This window comes from Anomaloglossus baeobatrachus, chromosome 10 (assembly GCF_048569485.1).
Source record: "Anomaloglossus baeobatrachus isolate aAnoBae1 chromosome 10, aAnoBae1.hap1, whole genome shotgun sequence".
NCBI lineage: Eukaryota > Metazoa > Chordata > Amphibia > Anura > Aromobatidae > Anomaloglossus > Anomaloglossus baeobatrachus.
The window spans coordinates 47,022,324-47,044,808 of NC_134362.1; the positions used below are offsets into that span (position 1 = coordinate 47,022,324).

A 22,485-nucleotide genomic window follows, 5' to 3' on the forward strand; every position below is an offset into this window, starting at 1 on the left:
TTGCAGCCCTAATGTCACAACAGCACTGCAGCCGATCAGTGGTCCGAGTTGACAGCCTGAGCTAACTGATCGACTGCAGTGCTGTTGATCAGTGATCCAAGTTGACTGGCTGCGTTCACTGATCGGCTGCAGTGCTGTTGATCAGTGATCCAAGTTGACTGGCTGCGTTCACTGATCGGCTGCAGTGCTGTTGATCACTGATCTAGGTTGACAGACTGAGCTTATTGATCTGTTGATATGAGTCAACAAGCTGAGCTCGCTGATTGGCTGCAGTGCTTTTGATCCGAGTTGACAAGCTGAGCTCACTGATCGGCTGCAATGCTTTGATCGGTGGTCCAAGTTGACAGGCTGAGCTCACTGATCGGCTGCAATGCTTTGGTCGGTGGTCCAAGTTGACAGGCTGAGCTCACTGATCGGCTGCAATGCTTTGATCGGTGGTCCAAGTTGACAGGCTGAGCTCCCTGATAGGCTGCAGTGCTTTTGAAGTACTTCAGGGCTGCATGCAATAACAGATACCTGGAGTAACTGTGGATACTCACTGCTGGACTGGGGAGGATATAAGTAAAAGCTAGTTTGTTTAAAACAGTTGCTGCTAGAGTGGGGGTGGCCTTGTTTTCTGAAACCAGAAAATCCCTTTAGGCTATGTGCCCACACTACAGGATTTACCGCGGATTTACCGCGGATTTGCCGAAAATCTGCAGCAGCAGCACTTCCAAGCCATTTCAATGGCATTTTGGAAATGCTGTGCCCATGCTGCGGATTTTTCCGCGGCGGATTTGCCGCGGATTTTGATCCGGAAAAATCTGCAGCATGTCAATTGTTTGGTGCAGATTTGGTGCGGATTTTTGGCTTTGAATGGGGAAAAAAAAAAAAAAAATCCGCGGCAAATCCGCGGGTGCGGATTTGCCGCGAAAGTCGCGGATTTTCAGGCAAAAAAATCCGCAGGGACATTCTAGCGTGGGCACATAGCCTTAAAGTGGCTGCCTTGACCTGTGTATCTTTCGGATAGGTTATCAGCATGAGATTGTGGGGGTATTGTACCCGACACTCCCTTTCATCAGCTGAAATTTAATCCTACACATACAAGATAGAAGTGAATAGGAGAAACTGCAGTACCTGGCAGCGGCCACTAAACAAAGTGCAGCGCTGCTGTGCTTCACTCCATTTTTTTTGCTGATATCCAGCCGCTGCCGGAGCAAATATTAGCTGATGTATGGAGGCAGCGATCTCAGATTGATGACCTATCCTATGGACAAGCTATTAAAAGCAGGCCTGCTCCATGAGCTTGATTGACGTCTGTCCTATGGATAACGGTGGCATAGCAATACTGAACTGACGTCAGTGAAGTACACAGGCTGCGCTGGCAGAAGATCGGTGCACTTGGCTGGAATCCGCACTTACTGCCTTAATGTAACTGGTCTGAAGACCCTGAAGCTCCTGGCAGGTTCCCTTTCATCATTATTTTGGGTCACGTTTTTAGAAGATTATTTATTATTTTTTACGGGTGAGATTGAATAGTGCAATTAGTCTTCTAGATATACCAAGGTTGTCGTCTTCACATCTGCTCACTGTGATTCTTTGCAGGTCAGCAATGTGACTGTAAGCATCAGATAAACCCAGCTAATAATATTCACAGGAGGGAAACCCCGCACCGTGCTAGTGGGGAAAACTTGCCTGTCATATATGTAGTAACCCCGACTCATACAAGGTAAGCTGGGAAATTTTGCAATTTATGATTTAGAGAGTTTTGGTTTTCAGATTATTGCACATTAGACATGGCGGCACAATGTTTGGCTTTTCATGTTCTCTCCAGGGTTTGTTAAAGGGAACCTGTCACCAGTTTTTTCCCTATTAAACCAAAAATATCACCTTCTGCAGCTCCTGGGCTGCATTCTAGGAAGGTGCGCCTTGTTGCTGGCCCCCCTTGCAGACCCCTAAAAGAACTTTATAAAATCTTACCATTTCTTATGCAAATGAGTTTGGTTGGGCAGATGGGCGGGCTCTAATTCGGCTCCTGTCCCCCCTCCTGCCGCTGTTCGCCGTCCCCCAGTCATGATTTACATGGATGACGCCGTCCCCTTCATCGTCCATGCTGCTGGAGTCTCGCGCAGGCGTTTTTCGCTGTGCCCCTATCGCGGGGCTGAGCATAAAGTTTCCCTCGCTCAAGCAAAATTTAATAGCAGTGTGAAATTAAATACAGCTACTTGAATTACCCAATTAAAGGGATCTTTTGCTTTCAATTCAATTGAGTGCCAGATTATCTTTCTATATGAAGACAGGGTTGGACCGTATCTGAGCACCTATCATAACCCCCAGAAGTGCCGTGAATGCGTAATTTAGTGTAGTTTTTTTGGCTAGTCGGCCCCCTTATGTTAGCACACCCCTGTGGGCGTACTAACATACTAATGAATGTGCACCTTCACCGCACAGACCTCAGTCTTGATGGCAGCCGGTGGAGGATGGATGCGCACTGCGTATGATCCGAAGTCCCCGAGACTTCTGATCATGCGCACTAAACTGATGCCGGGTATTAGCTTCCTGGCTTCATTGAGGTATGCATGACTGGAAGTGCTGAAGACTCTAGATTATGCGCAGTTCACATCCATCCTCCGCCATCAAGACTAAGGTATGTGCGGCAAAGGTGCGCATTCATTAGTTTGTTAGTACGCCAACAGGTGTGTGCTAACATAAGGAGGCTGACTAGCCAAGGGAACTCACGCCCTTGCAACTAGTCCCTGCGCTCATTAGCATATCATAAAGGATCTTTATAAATCCTTTTTCTATAGATCTCTTTATCTATGCTAGTGTATACAGGGACGGTTAGGCAGGGATTAGTAATATGTGCCCAGAACTGCTCGTGGTTCTAGGTCCATATTGCACATGACAGGTTCCCTTTAAGAAACGTCTTGATGACTGCAGATTTAGCACTTCCAAGACTAGAACGGGGGGGGCTTAAAATGGGACATCAGCGCAGTTTTCATAAGTGTTATTCCCATTTTAATCTGCCAGACAAAGCGTTACCTGCACATAAAATGACATTTGCCCAACACCGGATACATAATAAGTTACTTTCTTCGTTTGTCCTGATCAGACCTCATCAGCGGGCCGAACTTACTCGTCTGTCCCAAACCTTACTCCTCGTCCCTGCTCTTCACTGGATCGTGGTGGAAGACTCTGCGGCCCGCACTACTTCAGTGGCCGATCTGCTGGCCCAGAGCGAGTTGCAGTACACCCACCTGAATGTGCTGACCCCTCCAGCAATGAAACTAAAGGACTCGGACCCCAACTGGTTGAAACCACGTGGAGTTGAACAGCGAAATGAAGCTCTGCGTTGGCTGCGTGAGAACAGATCAGCCAAGGACCATGGGGTTGTTTACTTCGCTGATGATGACAACACATACAGTATTAGGATCTTTAAGGAGGTGAGATGTGCTCCAGCTGAGTGCCGTCCATTTTTTTTTTTATGGACTGCTAGATAGAGAAGATTTAAGAATTTTTTTTTTTTTTTTTTTTTTTTTTTTTTTTTTTATTTTTATAAACTGATAAAGCTTTCATCAAAAACACTGGTGATACGCAGTCCATTATTCTCATACGTGAGAAAATCAGACATCTGAATGTACCCTTATATCAAGTCTGTCAGCCCAAAATGACTGTTCAAACTAAGCATAGACATGACTGACAGATCAGTGCACTCTCCATCCTATTTGTTTCCCTTTATCGTCACTCTCTCTTGCCTCCTGTAAAACCAGAGCTGTCAATCAAGGAAGTAGAGTGGTTATCGCAAATCTGTCACCAGATTTCTGCCATCTAATTTGAGATCCGGAGAACATAGGGGCAGAGACCCTGATTCCAACAATGTGTCACTTACTGGGCTGCTTAGTGTAGTTTTGATAAAATCACAGTTTAATCAGCAGTAGATTATCATTACAGGACTACTTGGCGTGCTGCACGTAGTCCGGCATATTTATGAGCTCTGTATAACTGCTAGATCTGCAGCAGAGAAAACAGTGATTTTATCAAAATGGCAGCAAACAGCTCAGTAAGTGACACGTCGCTGGAATCAGGGTATCTGTCTCTACATTATGCTGCTCTCAGTTGGAGGAGCAAAAATCTGGTGACAGATTCCCTGTAATGCAAAGGCCCAGTCACACACAACGACTTACCAGCGATCCCGAAAATGATGCGACCTGATAGGGATCACAGGTAAGTCGCTGGGAGGTCGCAGGTGAGAGGTCACAGTCAGATCTTACCAACGATGCAGGAACGATACAGGTCGCAGTAGCAACCTGTATAACGATCTCAGCAGTCGCTGTGACCCTGTCACACAGTGTCAAACACAGCGATGTGTCCTGCACAGCAGGACATCGCCTTTGGAGAAAATGGCCTGGACCATTCGGCAACGACTAGAGATCTCAGAGCAGGGGCCTGATCGCTGGTAGGTGTCACACATAACGAGATCGCTAACGGGATTGCTACTGCGTCACGGAAACCGTGACTCCGCTGCGATCTCGCTAGCGATCTCGTTATGTGTGAAAAGTACCTTTTAGTGTAGTTTTGATAAAATCACAGTTTAATCAGCAGTAGATTATCATTACAGGACTACTTGGCGTGCTGCAGGTAGTCCGGCATATTTATGAGCTCAGTATAACTGCTAGATCTGCAGCAGAGAAAACATTGCTGCCATTTTAATAAAATCAAACAGCTCAGCAAGTGACACATCACTGGAATCAGGGTCTCTGTCTCTACAGTATGCTGCTCTCAGTTGGAGGAGCAAAAATCTGGTGACAGATTCCCTTTAATGCAAAGCAAGTTGATGGGAAGCTGCTCAACCACACACCAACGGTGCTCCTAACGCCAGTGTTTCCCAAACTCCAGTCCTCACGACCCCCCAACAGGTCATATTTTCAGGATTTCCTTAATATAGCACAGGTGATGCCTTGATAATGATTCCATCACCTGTTCAATAGTAAGGAAATCCTGAAAACATGACCTGTTGGGGGCTGTAATGACTGGAGTTTGGGAAACACTGGTTTGAACAGTCATTTTGTGCTGATAGTCTCACTTTAATGGAGGGGATACATTAAACGGCAAGCGAGCAGTTATAAAATACATGCGTTTATTTCAGATTACTAGGTGATTATTGTAAGGTTTTCCCACTAAACACATCTATCATTATGCACAGGATGGGTGCACATGTATGATCGTGCTTTCTTTGTCGCTCCATTGGGAGACCCAGACAATTGGGTGTATAGCTTCTGCCTCCGGAGGCCACACAAAGTATTACACTTAAAAGTGTAAAGCCCCTCCCCTTCTGCCTATACACCCCCCGTGCATCACGGGCTCCTCAGTTTTTATGCTTTGTGCGAAGGAGGCACACATGCACGCATAGCTCCACATCTTAGTCAGCAGCAGCTGCTGACTATGTCGGATGGAAGAAAAGAGGGCCCATAACAGGGCCCCCGGCATGCTCCCTTCTCACCCCACTCTTGTCGGCGGTGTTGTTAAGGTTGAGGTACCCATTGCGGGTACAGAGGCTGGAGCCCACATGCTGTTTTCCTTCCCCATCCCTTAGGGGCTCTGGGTGAAGTGGGATCCTAATCGGTCTCCAGGCACATGAGACCGTGCTCCCTCCGCAGCCCCTGGGGAATCTGCTGACAGGAGCCGAGTATCGACAGGGACAAGGCCCTGCTACTGTGAGGTACTCTGTGTCCCCGTGGGGACCGCGCATAGAGCGCTGATGCCACACACACTGCAGCACTGCTGGGTGTGTTAGTGCGCCGGGGACTAATGCCACTGACAGCCGCGCCGGCCGCGCTGTGAGGTACTCTGTGTCCCCGTGGGAACCGCGCATGGAGCGCTGGTGGCCATATACACTTCAGCACTGCTGGGTGTGTTTGTGCGCCGGGGACTACCGCGCCGACCGCGCTTATATGCCGGCCGCGCTTATTACTTTAGTCCCCGGCTTTTGCGGCCTAGTATCGCATATTCCTGCCCCCAGGCCTGCCAGTCAGGGGAAGGGCGGGACGCTGCACAGGACGTTAGTGCTGAGGGTTGGAGCATACTTTGTATCCTCCTCCCCCCTCATACAGCACACTGGGGCTCCAGATTCCCGCACTTTCTAGGGCACGCCCACAGCCCCCTCCTCTCCACAGAACGCCTGCAGCCATTCCTGTCAGCACTTCTAACGCTGGAGAGGAGAGACAACAGGCTCTGGGAGGCCCATGCAGGGATTCTGGTGATCACACAACCGCTTTGAGCGGTCGGTAAGCAGCACCTGAGGTGCTGGCCCCACTGAGTGCAGAAGTGTACATATATATATATATATATGCTTATATGCTATACATTTACACTGTACTGTCGCACTGTTGATTTTTGGCTATATACCCTCCTGGATTGTACTCAGAGGAGACAACAGCATGTTGTCTGCAAATAGCAAGGGTGCCAAAGCACAGGCTTACTTTGCAACCTGTACCTCATGTGCGGCTATACTACCGGCTGGTTCCACGGACCCTCATTGTGTGCAATGCTCGGCCCCTGTGGCACTTACTCAGCCGGAGCCTCTGCTACTGGTGGGAACCACCTGCTACCACTGTCCAGGTGACAGCAGGAAGACTCTCTGGATGATGAAGCGGAGGTAGCAGATCAGGATTCTGATCCTGAGACCGTGCTTAACCTGGATACACCTGATGGTGACGCCATAGTGAATGACCTTATAGCAACCATCAATCAGGTGTTGGATATTTCTCCACCAGCTCCTACAATTGAGGAGTCAGCTTCTCAGCAGGAGAAATTCCGTTTCAGGTCTCCCAAGCGTCCATTGAGTATGTTTCTGGATCACTCTGACTTCAGAGAGGCAGTCCAGAAACACCGAGCTTGTCCAGATAAGCGTTTTTCCAAGCGCCTTAAGGATACACGTGATCCCTTCCCCCCTGACGTTGTCAAGGGCTGGGCTCAGTGTCCTAAGGTGGATCCTCCAGTCTCCAGACTGGCGGCTAGATCCATAGTTGCAGTGGAAGATGGGGCTTCACTCAAAGATGCCACTGACAGACAGATGGAGCTCTGGTTGAAATCCATCTATGAAGCTATCGGCGCGTCTTTTGCTCCAGCATTCGCAGCCGTATGGGCACTCCAAGCTATCTCAGCTTGTCATGCGCAGATTAATGCAGTCACACGTACATCTGCTCCGCAAGTGGTGTCCTTAACCTCTCAGGCGTCGGCGTTTGCGTCCTACGCCATTAATGCGGTCCTGGACTCTACGAGCCGTACAGCGGTAGCATCCGCCAATTCGGTGGCAGTCCGCAGGGCCATGTGGTTACGTGAATGGAAGGCAGACTCCGCTTCCAAAAAGTTCTTAACCGGTTTGCCATTTTCTGGCGACCGCCTGTTTGGTGAACGATTGGATGAAATCATTAAACAATCCAAGGGAAAAGACTCTTCCTTACCCCAGTCCAAACCAAACAGACCTCAACCACGGAAGGTACAATCGAGGTTTCGGTCCTTTCGGCCCACGGGAAGGTCTCAGTTCTCCTCGTCCAAAAGGCCTCAAAAGGATCAGAGGAACTCCGATGCATGGCGGTCTAAGTCACGTCCTAAAAAGACCGCCGGAGGAACCGCTCCCAAGGCGGCCTCCTCATGACTTTCGGCCTCCTCACACCGCATCCTCGGTCGGTGGCAGGCTTTCCCGCTTTTGCGACGCCTGGCTGCCACAGGTAAAAGACCGATGGGTGAGAGACATTCTATCCCACGGTTACAGGATAGAGCTCAGCTCTCGTCCTCCGACTCGTTTTTTTCAGAACATCCCCGCCCCCCGAGAGAGCCGATGCTCTTCTTCAGGCGGTGTGCACTCTGAAGGCGGAAGGGGTGGTGATCCCTGTGCCTCTTCAGCAACAGGGTCACGGTTTTTACTCCAACTTGTTTGTGGTACCGAAAAAGGACGGATCCTTCCGTCCTGTTCTGGACCTAAAACTGCTCAACAAACACGTAAAAACCAGGCGGTTCCGGATGGAATCGCTCCGCTCCGTCATCGCCTCAATGTCCAAAGGAGATTTCCTAGCATCAATCGACATCAAAGATGCTTATCTCCACGTACCCATTGCTCCAGAGCATCAGCGCTTCCTGCGTTTCGCCATAGGAGACGAACATCTTCAGTTCGTGGCACTACCTTTCGGCCTGGCGACAGCCCCACGGGTCTTCACCAAGGTCATGGCAGCAGTGGTAGCAGTCCTACACTCTCAGGGACACTCGGTGATCCCTTACTTAGACGATCTGCTTGTCAAGGCACCCACTCAAGTGGCATGCCAACACAGCCTGAACATTGCTCTGGAGACTCTCCAGAGTTTCGGGTGGATCATCAATTTTCCAAAGTCAAATCTGACACCGGTCCAATCTGACATATCTTGGCATGGAGTTTCATACTCTTCCAGCGATAGTGAAGCTTCCGCTGGACAAACAGCGTTCACTACAGACAGGGGTGCGATCTCTCCTTCAAGGCCAGTCACACCCTCTGAGGCGCCTCATGCACTTCCTAGGGAAGATGGTAGCAGCAATGGAGGCAGTTCCTTTTGCGCAGTTTCATCTGCGTCCTCTTCAATGGGACATTCTCCGAAAATGGGACAGGAAGTCGACGTCCCTCGACAGGAAAGTCTCCCTTTCACGGGCAGCCAAGGCTTCCCTTCAGTGGTGGCTTCTCCCCACTTCTCTGTCGGGGGGGAAATCCTTCCTTCCCCCATCATGGGCTGTGGTCACGACGGACGCGAGCCTGTCAGGGTGGGGAGCGGTTTTTCTCCACCACAGGGCTCAGGGAACCTGGACTCCGACAGAGTCCTCCCTTCAGATCAATGTTCTGGAGATAAGGGCAGTGTATCTTGCCCTAAAGGCGTTCCAGCCGTGGCTGGAAGGCCAGCAAATCCGAATTCAGTCGGACAACTCCACAGCGGTGGCATACATCAACCACCAAGGGGGAACACGCAGTCGGCAAGCCTTCCAGGAAGTCCGGCGGATTCTGATGTGGGTGGAAGCCACGGCCTCCACCATATCCGCAGTTCACATCCCGGGCGTAGAAAACTGGGAAGCAGACTTTCTCAGTCGCCAGGGCATGGACGCAGGGGAATGGTCCCTTCACCCGGACGTGTTTCAGGAGATCTGTTGCCGCTGGGGGATGCCGGACGTCGACCTAATGGCGTCACGGCACAACAACAAGGTCCCAACATTCATGGCACGGTCTCAAGATCACAGAGCTCTGGCGGCAGGCGCCTTAGTTCAGGATTGGTCGCAGTTTCAGCTCCCTTATGTGTTTCCTCCTCTGGCACTGTTGCCCAGAGTGTTACGCAAGATCAGGTCCGACTGTCGCCGCGCCATCCTCGTCGCGCCAGACTGGCCGAGGAGGTCGTGGTACCCAGATCTGTGGCATCTCACGGTGGGTCAACCGTGGCCACTACCAGACCGACCAGACTTGCTGTCTCAAGGGCCGTTTTTCCATCTGAATTCTGCGGCCCTCAACTTGACTGTGTGGCCATTGAGTCCTGGATCCTAGCGTCTTCAGGGTTATCTCAAGAGGTCATTGCCACTATGAGACAGGCTAGGAAACCAACGTCCGCCAAGATCTACCACAGGACGTGGAGGATATTCCTATCTTGGTGCTCTGATCAGGGTTTTTCTCCCTGGCCATTTGCCTTGCCCACTTTTCTTTCCTTCCTTCAATCAGGATTGGAAAAAGGGTTGTCGCTCGGCTCTCTTAAGGGACAAGTCTCAGCGCTCTCTGTGTTTTTTCAGAAGCGCCTAGCCAGACTTCCACAGGTACGCACGTTCCTGCAGGGGGTTTGTCACATAGTCCCTCCTTACAAGCGGCCGTTAGAACCCTGGGATCTGAACAGGGTACTGATGGCTCTTCAGAAACCACCTTTCGAGCCAATGAAGGATATTTCTCTTTCACGCCTTTCACAGAAAGTGGTTTTCCTAGTAGCAGTCACATCACTTCGGAGAGTGTCTGAGCTAGCAGCGCTGTCATGCAAAGCCCCTTTCCTGGTGTTTCACCAGGACAAGGTGGTTCTGCGTCCGGTTCCGGAATTTCTCCCTAAGGTGGTATCCCCCTTTCATCTCAATCAGGATATCTCCTTACCCTCTTTTTGTCCTCATCCAGTTCACCAGTGTGAAAAGGATCTGCACTTGTTAGATCTGGTGAGAGCACTCAGACTCTACATTTCTCGTACGGCGCCCCTGCGCCGTTCGGATGCACTCTTTGTCCTTGTCGCTGGCCAGCGTAAAGGGTCACAGGCTTCGAAATCAACCCTGGCTCGGTGGATCAAGGAACCAATTCTCGAAGCTTATCGATCTTCTGGGCTTCCGGTTCCCTCTGGGCTGAAAGCCCATTCTACCAGAGCCGTGGGTGCGTCCTGGGCTTTGCGGCACCAGGCTACGGCTCAGCAGGTGTGTCAGGCGGCTACCTGGTCGAGCCTGCACACTTTCACGAAACACTATCAGGTGCATACCTATGCTTCGGCGGATGCCAGCCTAGGTAGGCAAGTCCTTCAGGCGGCGGTTGCCCACCTGTAGGAAAGGGCCGTGGTACGGCTCTATTACGAGGTATTATTTTACCCACCCAGGGACTGCTTTTGCACATCCCAATTGTCTGGGTCTCCCAATGGAGCGACAAAGAAGAAGGGAATTTTGTTTACTTACCGTAAATTCCTTTTCTTCTAGCTCCAATTGGGAGACCCAGCACCCGCCCCTGTTCCCTTCGGGCTGTTGTTCTTTGTGTACACATGTTGTTCATGTTGAATGGTTTCAGTTCTCCGAAATTCCTTCGAATTGAATTTACTTTAAACCAATTTATAACTTTTCCTCCTTCTTGCTTTTGCACCAAAACTGAGAAGCCCGTGATGCACGGGGGGTGTATAGGCAGAAGGGGAGGGGCTTTACACTTTTAAGTGTAATACTTTGTGTGGCCTCCGGAGGCAGAAGCTATACACCCAATTGTCTGGGTCTCCCAATTGGAGCTAGAAGAAAAGGAATTTACGGTAAGTAAACAAAATTCCCTTCTTTGTTCGCAACTCCTTCAATCCAGAGAACAGGGTGCCCGAAGTCACGTGTGAATGGAGCAGTCGTTCTCATAAATGATCACCCCTTGATTCATTTATATGGGACAAAATAGCTGTCGTCCTCAATCCCAGAGAAGCGAATAAAGCGATGGTCACATATGCGCACCACTGTGTCACTCACATGGTGCGCTTTGGGGTCCCTTTTCTTGGGATCGATGATGCAATGGATCATGTTAATATCCTGTGTAAGAGAAATAAATTTAATGGTAAAAAGAAAATTTGTAATCTTATCCACCTTAGTGACTCATAGAGGACTGGTTACATTCAGGATTCCTAGGCATGAGTATACAGCACGTATCTCCTGATGGAAGATAAACACGGGATATATATCTGTAGATTCCAGCACAAATGTACTGTATATACCAGGCCGAGACATGTCCTCAACTTGGTAAAAGTCTGTTCGATCAGTGGCTCTTCTTTTATCTCTTACTTCTTCTTCTATGTTATACATATCTAATCAGTTTTGTTATTTTGAGGTCTTGATAGGCTGTGTGCCAACCCCTCTAAGCTAGTATGACCACTGTACTCAGTGACCAGAAGCTTCACACTAAAGGTTGAGAAGACCGATCGCTGATCTAGCGGCCACGTCCGTAGTTCATGGCTGTCGTAAGGGGTCCTGCAAACCTCTGTGCCGGCACAATGTCCTCATTGTGGCATTATGCACATGATGTTCTATCAGGCCAGCTAACTAGGAGAGGCACCAAGGACTAGGCGAGGCACCAAGGTTGCTGTTGAGTAGGAGGAGGGTTGCAGGGTTCCTGTCCGACAGCTACAGTGCCTACAAGTAGTATTCAACCCCCTGCAGATTTAGCAGGTTTACACATTCGGAATAACTTGGCATTGTGACATTTGGACTGTAGATCAGCCTGGAAGTGTGAAATGCTCTGCAGCAAAAAAGAATGTTATTTCTCTTTTTATTTTTTATTTTTTTTAAATGGTGAAAAGTTTATTCAGAGGGTCATTTATTATTCAACCCCTCAAACCACAAGAATTCTGTTTGGTTCCCCTAAAGTATTAAGAAGTATTTCAGGCACAAAGAACAATGAGCTTCACATGTTTGGATTAATTATCTCTTTTTCCAGCCTTTTCTGACTAATTAAGACCCTCCCCAAACTTGTGAACAGCACTCATACTTGGTCAACATGGGAAAGACAAAAGGAGCATTCCAAGGCCATCAGAGACAAGATCGTGGAGGGTCACAAGGCTGGCAAGGGGTACAAAACCCTTTCCAAGGAGTTGGGCCTACCTGTCTCCACTGTTGGGAGCATCATCCGGAAGTGGAAGGCTTATGGAACTACTGTTAGCCTTCCACGGCCTGGACAGCCTTTGAAAGTTTCCACCCGTGCCGAGGGCAGGCTTGTCCGAAGAGTCAAGGCTAACCCAAGGACAACAAGGAAGGAGCTCCGGGAAGATCTCATGTCAGTGGAGACATTGGTTTCAGTCAATACCATAAGTAACGTACTCCACTGCAATGGTCTCCGTTCCAGACCAGCCCGTAAGGTACCTTTTACTTTCAAAGCGTCATGTCAAGGCTCGTCTACAGTTTGCTCATGATCACTTGGAGGACTCTGAGACAGACTGGTTCAAGGTTCTCTGGTCTGATGAGACCAAGATCGAGATCTTTGGTGCCAACCACACACGTGACGTTTGGAGACTGGATGGCACTGCATACGACCCCAAGAATACCATCCCTACAGCCAAGCATGGTGGTGGCAGCATCATGCTGTGGGGCTGTTTCTCAGCCAAGGGGCCTGGCCATCTGGTCCGCATCTATGGGAAGATGGATAGCACGGCCTACCTGGAGATTTTGGCCAAGAACCTCCGCTCCTCCATCAAGGATCTTAAGATGGGTCGTCATTTCATCTTCCAACAAGACAACGACCCAAAGCACACAGCCAAGAAAACCAAGGCCTGGTTCAAGAGGGAAAAAATCAAGGTGTGGCAGTGGCCTAGTCAGTCTCCTGACCTTAACCCAATTGAAAACTTGTGGAAGGAGCTCAAGATTAAAGTCCACATGAGACACCCAAAGAACCTAGATAACTTGGAGAAGATCTGCATGGAGGAGTGGGCCAAGATAACTCCAGAGACCTGTGCCGGCCTGATCAGGTCTTATAAAAGACGATTATTAGCTGTAATTGCAAACAAGGGTTATTCCACAAAATATTAAACCTAGAGGTTGAATAATAATTGACCCACACTTTTATGTTGAAAATTTATTAAAATTTAACTGAGCAACATAACTTGTTGGTTTGTAAGATTTATGCATCTGTTAATAAATCCTGCTCTTGTTTGAAGTTTGCAGGCTCTAACTTATTTGCATCTTATCAAACCTGCTAAATCTGCAGGGGGTTGAATACTACTTGTAGGCACTGTACAGACTGCGATGTGATCACTGGATCATGTTCTTTGTCATCTCTACTACATATGGACTTTTTCAACATTTTTGGATTTGTTTTGTAACCTTTTTTTTCTGTCGTGACCTTTTTTCTCTTCTGTAGATGCGTAACACACAAAAAGTGTCGGTCTGGCCGGTCGGGCTTGTTGGAGGCCTCCGTTTTGAAGGTCCTTTGGTCACTGCAGGCAAAGTAGTCGGCTTCCATACAGCCTGGAAGACGCACAGACCGTTTCCCATAGACATGGCTGGATTTGCGGTTTCCTTGGCACTACTTCTGAATCATCCAAAGGCACAGTTTGATCCAAATGCAGAGAGAGGATTTTTGGAGAGCAGCCTTCTAGGACCAATGGTGACGATTGGGGAATTGGAGCCCAAAGCGGATAATTGCACTAAGGTTTGTATCTCTGCATACAATTCTGTGCTCCAGATATGATGATCTGATATGGTTGGAACGCCCGGTGATTAAAATTGTCTTACTAGGTCAGTTTCCCCCCAAATATGCATATAGTCACTTATTGACATAATGTTATTAGAAGATCTGTGCTAACATGGCCACTCATGGAGGGACCAGTGACCTGATCCATCTATCAACAGCCTCCATCGAATAATACGGAGCACAGCAGGAAAAACTAGTGCATATGCAGTGTTATTCCATGGAGGCCCCTGACGGACAGGTCTGGTTTCGCGCTCCTCCATTATTGGCTATTTGGGATCACAATGTGATGCAAAGTCCTACATCTGGGTAAAGGAAATGTAAAAAGCATATATAGTATGGGAGGAATAGAACTAGGTGATAGCACCGGGGAAAAGGATTTGGGCATAATAGTGGATCCCATATTCAACATGAGCCAAGAGTGCGGAGCTGCAGCCAAAAAGGCCAACAAAAGTCTGGGATGTATCAAGACAAGCATTGAATCTAGATCAGGAGAGGTGATTATTCCCCTATACTCTGCCCTGGTCACACCCCACCTGGAATACTGTGTACAGTTCTGGGCGGCCCAATTCAAGAAAGACATCGATATATTGAAGCAAGTCCAGAGAAGAGCAACCAAGATGGTAGAAGGTCTGCAAACCATGTCATATGAAGACCGGCTAAAAGAACTAGGAATGTTTAGTTTGCAAAAAAGAAGGCTGAGAGGAGACTTAATAGTGGTCTACAAATATCTGAAAGGTCACCGTGCAGAGGGAACTACCCTATTGTCATTAGCACAAGGAAGTACAAGAAGCGATGGGATGAAACTTAAAGGAAGGAGATTCCGATTAGACAGTAGGAAAAACTTTCTGACAATGAGGGCAATTAGGGAGTGGAACAGGCGACCACGGGAGGGGGTGAGGGCAGTCAGGGAGTGGAACAGGCGACCACAGGAGATAGTGAGCTCTCCATCAATGGAAATCTTCAAGCAGAAACTGGATAAACATATAGCTGGGATGATTTAGGAAAGCCTGCACTTGCAGGGGGTTGGACCTTGAGGTCCCTTCCAACTCTACCATTCTATGATTCTAAGATTGGACTATAAAAAAGGGTCAGCAGTGTAAAAAAAACACTTGTGAAGATCTCCAAATGATGTTCTATTAGTAAGTGACTTTGTCTTCAGCAGATAAAGTGGTGAGTCCCTTTTAATATAGATGTTCAATAGAAGTGATTGACTGTTAGGCGGGCTTTACACGTTGCGACATCGCTAGCAATTGCTAGCGATGTCCAGCGCGATAGCACCCGCCCCCGTCGCACATGCGATATGTGGTGGTTGGTGTCGTAGCGAACATTATCGCTACTGCAGCTTCACACGCACATACCTGCTCGGCAACGTCGCTGTGAATGCCGAACAATCCCTCCTTCAAGGGGGAGGTGCTTTCGGCGTCCCAGCGACGTCACTAAGCGGCCGGCCAATAGAAGCGGAGGGGCGGAGATGAGCGGGACATAACATCCCGCCCACCTTCTCCCTTCCGCATTGACGGTGGACGCAGGTAAGGAGAGGTTTGTCGTTCCTGTGGCTTCACACACAGCGATGTGTGGAGCTGCAGGAACGAGGAACAACATCGTACCTGCGGTCGACCCGACATTATGAAAATGAACGATGTTATACAGATCAGCGAGATTGTACGATTCTGTGCTCGTTCATTGTCGCACCTAGGATTTGCACGTTGCGATGTAGCTACCGGCGCCGGATGTGCGTCACTAACGACGTGACCCTGACGATATATCGGTAGCAATGTCGCAGCGTGTAAAGCCTCCCTAAGGGTCTGCGCATGGAGTTTATTCATACAGTGAGTACCAGGCAGAGATGAATTTGGGAAATCCGCACCCATAAGCTGGTTACACGTCCGAATTTCTCGGTCCGAGTACAAACTGCCTGAAGATCTCCTGCTCTGAGCTCCGTGTTATATACATATAAAGGCTTTTATTTAAAGTTATGAGACCCACAGCTAGATCTTACATGGCGGCCCCCTACTTGGATCATGCATGTATCTCTTGGAGGTATAACGGTCCGTAGATGCTGCATCCTAGTTGCAGTGTCCTCCTTCCTGCACAGAGATATGAGGGCGTCCTCCGTTGAAGAAGGCAGCTGCCCATGATCAGGGTTCTGGCTGCTGCTGACTTTCGTTGTGTTCTCCCCAAGCATAAATCAACATGCTGCGGCTCGGGAAGTTTACACTGTGGAGAAAGGAAGCACAGTGGGAAGGAGATTTCTATAAATCCATCTACTGTGCTTGTACTATACAACACAGCAAAAAGATGTTGCGTTCAAAACGCTGTTAATCCTGATTGTGGGAACCTGGTGTAACCCCTGTATAGACATCAGAATTGTAATAAATATTCCATCAGTGCCCCATTAATAGGGACCTGATCCCTGGTATCCACATTGTCAAAAAATGAAGCCTTGCAGATTATCTTGAAACCATACTGCTTCCAGTCCAACACAATGCATGTAGGAAGCACTAGATCTGGAGTAGGTCATTGGTGGTCTTGGAGGTAGAATGATAATTTCGTAGCGTGTGCATAAATATTTTGACCATTATCCACATCTGTGTACTTTGATCCTTTCTAGCAGCAGCGCAGATTAAACTACTTTTTTTTTCTTCAATATCACTTAGTGCAGATTGTAACATGTGAGGGGAAAAAACCCATTAAGGCCTAAAACACACTTCGGCAAAAAAAACGTACGTGTCTTACGGTCCGTTTTTCGGGTCAGTGTTCCGTTTTTTAGGGGCGTTTCTCCGGTACGTATGGTATCCGTGTGATGGCGTATGCGAGCCGTGTGTGCGTGTGGAATGTCCGTATTGACATAAAATACGTACGTGTGCTGTCCGTTTTTAAAGGCCCGCATTCTTACCCAATTCACGTTGTTAATCATTCATCATGAGATCCTGGTGTTGTTGTTTGCTTTCTATTGACCTGATAGATTGGAAACAAGTGTTTCAGATTTTGTGATGAAACACGGACACGGACGATACGTGCTGAACACGGACATACTCTGTGTGTGGTATGTGCAGGCACGGACCCATAGACTAAAGCGGGTCCGTGCCTGCGTGCTGCCTGCCAAAAACTGACATGTCGTCCATGTAGAAAAGCGCACACACGTACTTGCGACACGGACACACGTTCTGTGTGATTTTACATACGTGTGCCATCTTCCATTGAATAACATGGGTCTCCGTGTGTACGTGTCTCCGGTACGTGTAAATACGTACCGCACACGTACAAATTACACGGATGTGTGTTGCGGGTCTAACACAAGAAACTAAGCAGTAGGTCAGATGATTCCCTTTAAGATGTCAGAAGTAGTGGTAGGAGTGTGTTAGGTGGACAGAAGTCTCACTGAAGCTGTGTAGTATGGCTCTAATTCATCAATTTTGTTTGTTTTTTTGTTGTTGTTTTGGGTTTGTTTGGTTTTTTTTTTTTTTTTGCTTTTCTAGAGTATTTTCCTCTTCTTTTTTTTTTAGTGACTTTAATATTGGTGCCTTTATTCCCTATTTCTCTAAAAACATTTTTGCAATTTAATACTTTAAATATCTATATACCGTATTTTTCGGACCATAAGACGCACTTTGTTTCCCCCCAAATTTTGGGGGAAAGTAGGGGGTGCGTCTTATGGTCTCAATGTGGCTGCGGGGAATGAGGTGGAGCGGGTCATCGGGGGCACGAGCAGGCTGTAGCAGCCTGCCGTGACCACGTGGACCCGCTCATTTAATATGCACGCCCATCCCCCGCCTATCATCCCTCAGCGCTGAACCTGGCACTTACAGGTGGGCGGGATGATGGGTGGGGGATAAAAAGCCGGCCGCATATCACCCCTGGCAACTACGGCCTGGAGTGATCATGTGCGGCTGTATTCACTGCTCCCCGCGCATCATCATTAGTGCGGGGGGCAGTGAATCGGTGTACAGTACTCACGTTCCCTTGCAGCATCGCTTGTCCTCCCGTCTGTGTCAGCGCCGCTGAGTGGAGCCGTCCCCGTTACCCTGTTGAATCGCGATCATCTCCTGTCTGTGCCGGCGGCTGGGTGGAGACTAGCTGCGCGCACAGCGGTGACGTCATCGCTGTGCACACGTGTCCACACGCAGCTGCCGGCACAGACACAGGAGATGATCGCGATGCTACAAGGGAACGGGGACGGCTCCACTCAGCGTCGCTGCCGCTGACATAGACGGTAAGAGGAGCGGTGCTGCAGGGAGTGAGGTGAGGTGAGTATGAACGTTTATTTTTTTTTTTTTTATGTGCCACGGGATGCGGCCATACACCAGGATGGGGATATATTATGATTATGGGGAGATAAGGTATGCACACCAGTGACTATGCAAGGGGAATACATGTAATAGCAGAAACTGCTGTGTGAATACTGACATGAAAAATTCAATAGCTATATGTCAGAATGAAATGTGAAAAATGGAATAACGTTATCTCCCCATAGTGATGTTTTTTAGGTTTTTGCACCCAGTTCAGACATAGAATGGAGTTCCAAATGTTATTCCTTAATGTTAGTAGTTTTTCGTTTGTGAACCCTCCCCATACACACCTATTGCCAATCCACATCGTATATATAGCCTGGGTCTCAGCTTCCCATACACGGTAAGTTTTTTTAACTGCATGAGAGGACACACACAAGCTAGGGACCCCAACGTAGAGAAATACTTTGGCGTAGTGTTAGGGCTCTAGTGCATTGATCAATTCAGTAGCTAAATTTCTCTTGATTCATATATTCATGGCAGTAATGCAGATTCCATTTTTCACATTTCATTCTTACATATAGCTATTGAATTTTTCATGTCAGCAGAAACTGCTGTGTGAATACTTTTACATGTATTCCCCTTGCATAGTCACTGGTGTGCATACCTTATCTCCCCATAGTGATGTTTTTTAGGTTTTTGCACCCAGTTCAGACATAGAATGGAGTTCCAAACGTTATTCCTTATTTGGGGATATATTATGAGCATGATGGGGTCATGTGAGCAGGATGGGGGTCATGTGAGCAGGATGGGGGTCATGTGAGCAGGATGGGGGTCATGTGAGCAGGATGGGGGTCATGTGAGCAGGATGGGGGTCATGTGAGCAGGATGGGGGTCATGTGAGCAGGATGGGGGTCATGTGAGCAGGATGGGGGTCATGTGAGCAGGATGGGGGTCATATGAGCAGGATGGGGGTCATATGAGCAGGATGGGGGTCATATGAGCAGGATGGGGGTCATATGAGCAGGATGGGGGTCATATGAGCAGGATGGGGGTCATATGAGCAGGATGGGGGTCATATGAGCAGGATGGGGGTCATATGAGCAGGCTGGGGTCATATGAGCAGGCTGGGGTCATATGAGCAGGCTGGGGGTATATTATGAGCAGGCTGGGGGTATATTATGAGCAGGATGGGGGTATATAGCAGGATGGGGCCATATGCCATGATTGGTTATATAGCAGGATGCGGCCATATGCCAGTATATAGCAGGATGCGGCCATATGGCAGGATGACGGTATATAGCAGGATGAGGGACATATACTGTATATACAAGGCAGGAGGATCATTACCAGGATGCGGCACCTTAGTAGAGAATTTGGGGACATTACCCCCATAACAGTGTCAGCAGCAGATCCTCACCCCATAATAGTGTGTCATGACCACATTTTTTGCTTAAAATTTTATTTTCCAACTTTCCTCCTCTAAAACCAGGGTGCGTCTTAGTCCGGTGCGTCTTATAGTCCGAAAAATACGGTAAATAAAAAAATCTTACGTGCGTTTGTAAAGATCCTCTTATCTCAGAAAGTTCCCAACTAATTGTTATGAAATTTTGACACAATGTCCTCCCGAGCCCTGCAAGTGTTTCGGTCCACTCATCTCGATCCACGCATACGCTCAACCGCGGAAAATTTCAACTGTTCACGGTAGACTAACAATGAAATTTTAGTCAAAAGACAGCAAAAGAGGCAGACTGGAGGAGGAGATATAGACCCTGACAGAGAGAGACTGACTGACTGACTGACTGACTGACTGACTGACTGACTGACTGACTGACTGACTGACTGACTGACTGACTGACTGACTGACTGACTGACTGACTGACTGACTGACTGACTGACTGACTGACTGACTGACTGACTGACTGACTGACTGACTGACTGACTGACTATCCTGGGCAACAGTATATATATATATATATATATATATATATATATATATATATATATATATATATATATATATATATATATATATATATATATATATATATATATATATATATATATATATATATATATATATATATATATATATATATATATATATATATAATATTATATTTGAAGAGTGACTTTCACCAAATGTCATGTTTTCAATCTGGAGCATTTTTTAGGGCTTTTTGGTGCTAAAGTTGCAAAAATTGGTTAAATACAAAACTAAAGAGTATTTAGATTTTGCACCCAATTCACAAAAAAAAGTGCCCCTTCAATGCATCACAAGTGATGAATCTGAGCCCTAAGTGTACGTGTCATTCAGCACAATGCATGGAAGTTCAGAGATTTTTATAAAACCATATAGTTAAGGTTTTGCCCATTTATTTCAAATGGCAATGCAGCATGTGATTGTGATTGGAGGGATGGGCGTCTCCCCACAGATTTTACACCAGACATGAGAGCGTCCTGTAGAACAATGATGGCATGCTTGCCGGAGCTCAGATGCGGTCCCTGGTATGTCTGGCCGGCATACGACGGTGCCATATTACGTTCCTATCTGTGCTCTATATGGGTATTGACATAAAGCACATTACAGCCTTACCACCTGTCACTCCTGATATCCTGTATATACTTTTTGTCCTTACAGATCTGGGTGTGGCACACGAGGACTGAAAAACCTAAACTCAAGCAAGAAGACTTACTGGAGAAGCAGGGGAAAGGATCGAACCCCAAAATCCTCGTGTAATGTGAACACAATTGTGACTGTTTTATACCACATTTGGGGGGGGGGGGGGTCAATTCTTTCTGGACCCTTCTGCGATTGATCTTTTCTTCCAGGTGCCCTAATATCTGTATTCGTGTATAGAAATCCTATGTGAGTGGCATTGCGGGGCCTTTCCTGCAAGGATCTCTGTGCATTACACATCATCCCTTAGACCAGCGGATTTTACTCTTAAGAGGTTGTCCCCTACTTTTACATTGATGACCTACCCTTCCGATAGGTCAATATCCATCCATGATAGGAATAACCCTTTTCTTTTTCGCTCCTAATTGGGAGACCCAGACAATTGGGTGTATAGCTATTGCCTCCGGAGGCCACACAAAGTATTACACTTAAAAGTGTAAGGCCCCTCCCCTTCTGGCTATACACCCCCAGTGGGATCACTGGCTCACCAGTTTTGTGCTTTGTGCGAAGGAGGCAACACATCCACGCATAGCTCCACTGTTTAGTCAGCAGCAGCTGCTGACTATGTCGGATGGAAGAAAAGAGGGCCCATACAGGGCTCCCAGCATGCTCCCTTCTCACCCCACTTCATGTCGGAGGTGTTTGTTAAGGTTGAGGTACCCATTGCGGGTACGGAGGCTGGAGCCCACATGCTGCTTCCTTCCCCATCCCTTTTTACAGGGCTCTGGGTGAAGTGGGATTCTATCGGTCTCCAGGCACTGAGACCGTGCTCCATCCACAGCCCCTGGTATCTGCTGGACATGGAGCGGAGTATCTTCAGGGACATGGCCCTGCTACATGGAGGTACTCTGTGTCCCTGTGGGGACCGCGCAGACACACGGCAGCACTGCTGGGTGTGTTAGTGCGCCAGGGACAGCGGCGCTGTCCGCACTAGTGCCATCGCACACCACAGCGTTGCTGGGTGTGTTAGTGTATTGGGTGACTACTGCGCTAACCGCCGCTGCCATTTTTATTTAAGGCGCCGCTGGGATTTGTGGTGCGCCGGGGACTTCCGCGCCGGCCAGCACTGATATGCCGGCCGCGCTTATTAACTCGAGTCCCCGGCTTCTGGGCCTAGTCTCCCTTCGTTACCGCCCACAGGCCTGACAGTCAGGGTAGGGGCGTGACGCTGCATAGCACAGCAGCGCTGAGAGCTGGAGTATGTTTTGCATACTCCACCCCTCTCACTGTGTGCACTGTGAAACCGGATTCCCGCACTTTCTCAGGCACGCCCACGGCTTCCTTCTCTACAAGGACGCCGGCAGCCATTAGTGTCAGTTTCTGTACGATACAGAGACAAGTGTGGAAGACCCTGGCATTCTGATAGTCACACAATCGCTGCAACAGGCGTTAAGCAGCACCTGTGGTGCTAACCCCACTAGTGCAGAAGTGCACTTATAGATATGCTTGTACTATATACATTGCACTGTTTGGTCGCACGTTGTATATACCCTCCTGGATTGTGCGGAGGAGTTATCAGCATATTCTCTGTGTAAAACAAAGGTGCAGAACCACATGTTTTTCTATGCAGCCGGTACAGCATGTACGGCTATACGGCCGGCAGGTTACATAGACCCCCATTATATCCAACTCAGCCGGAGTCTCTGCTA

The 22,485-nt window shown here is 48.2% G+C and overlaps 1 protein-coding gene across 1 annotated transcript in view; it reads left to right on the forward strand.

Moving 5' to 3' along the window:
* Positions 1 to 21,444, forward strand: part of B3GAT3 (beta-1,3-glucuronyltransferase 3) — a 22,188-nt gene extending 744 nt beyond the window's left edge. Inside the window, exons 3-6 of the mRNA XM_075326547.1 lie at positions 1,585 to 1,708; positions 3,092 to 3,422; positions 13,595 to 13,885; positions 20,798 to 21,444. Coding sequence (XP_075182662.1) covers positions 1,585 to 1,708; positions 3,092 to 3,422; positions 13,595 to 13,885; positions 20,798 to 20,896 — 845 coding nt within the window. The 3' untranslated portion in view covers positions 20,897 to 21,444. The remainder of the gene's footprint in view (positions 1 to 1,584; positions 1,709 to 3,091; positions 3,423 to 13,594; positions 13,886 to 20,797) is intronic.
* Positions 21,445 to 22,485: the final 1,041 nt, after the last annotated feature.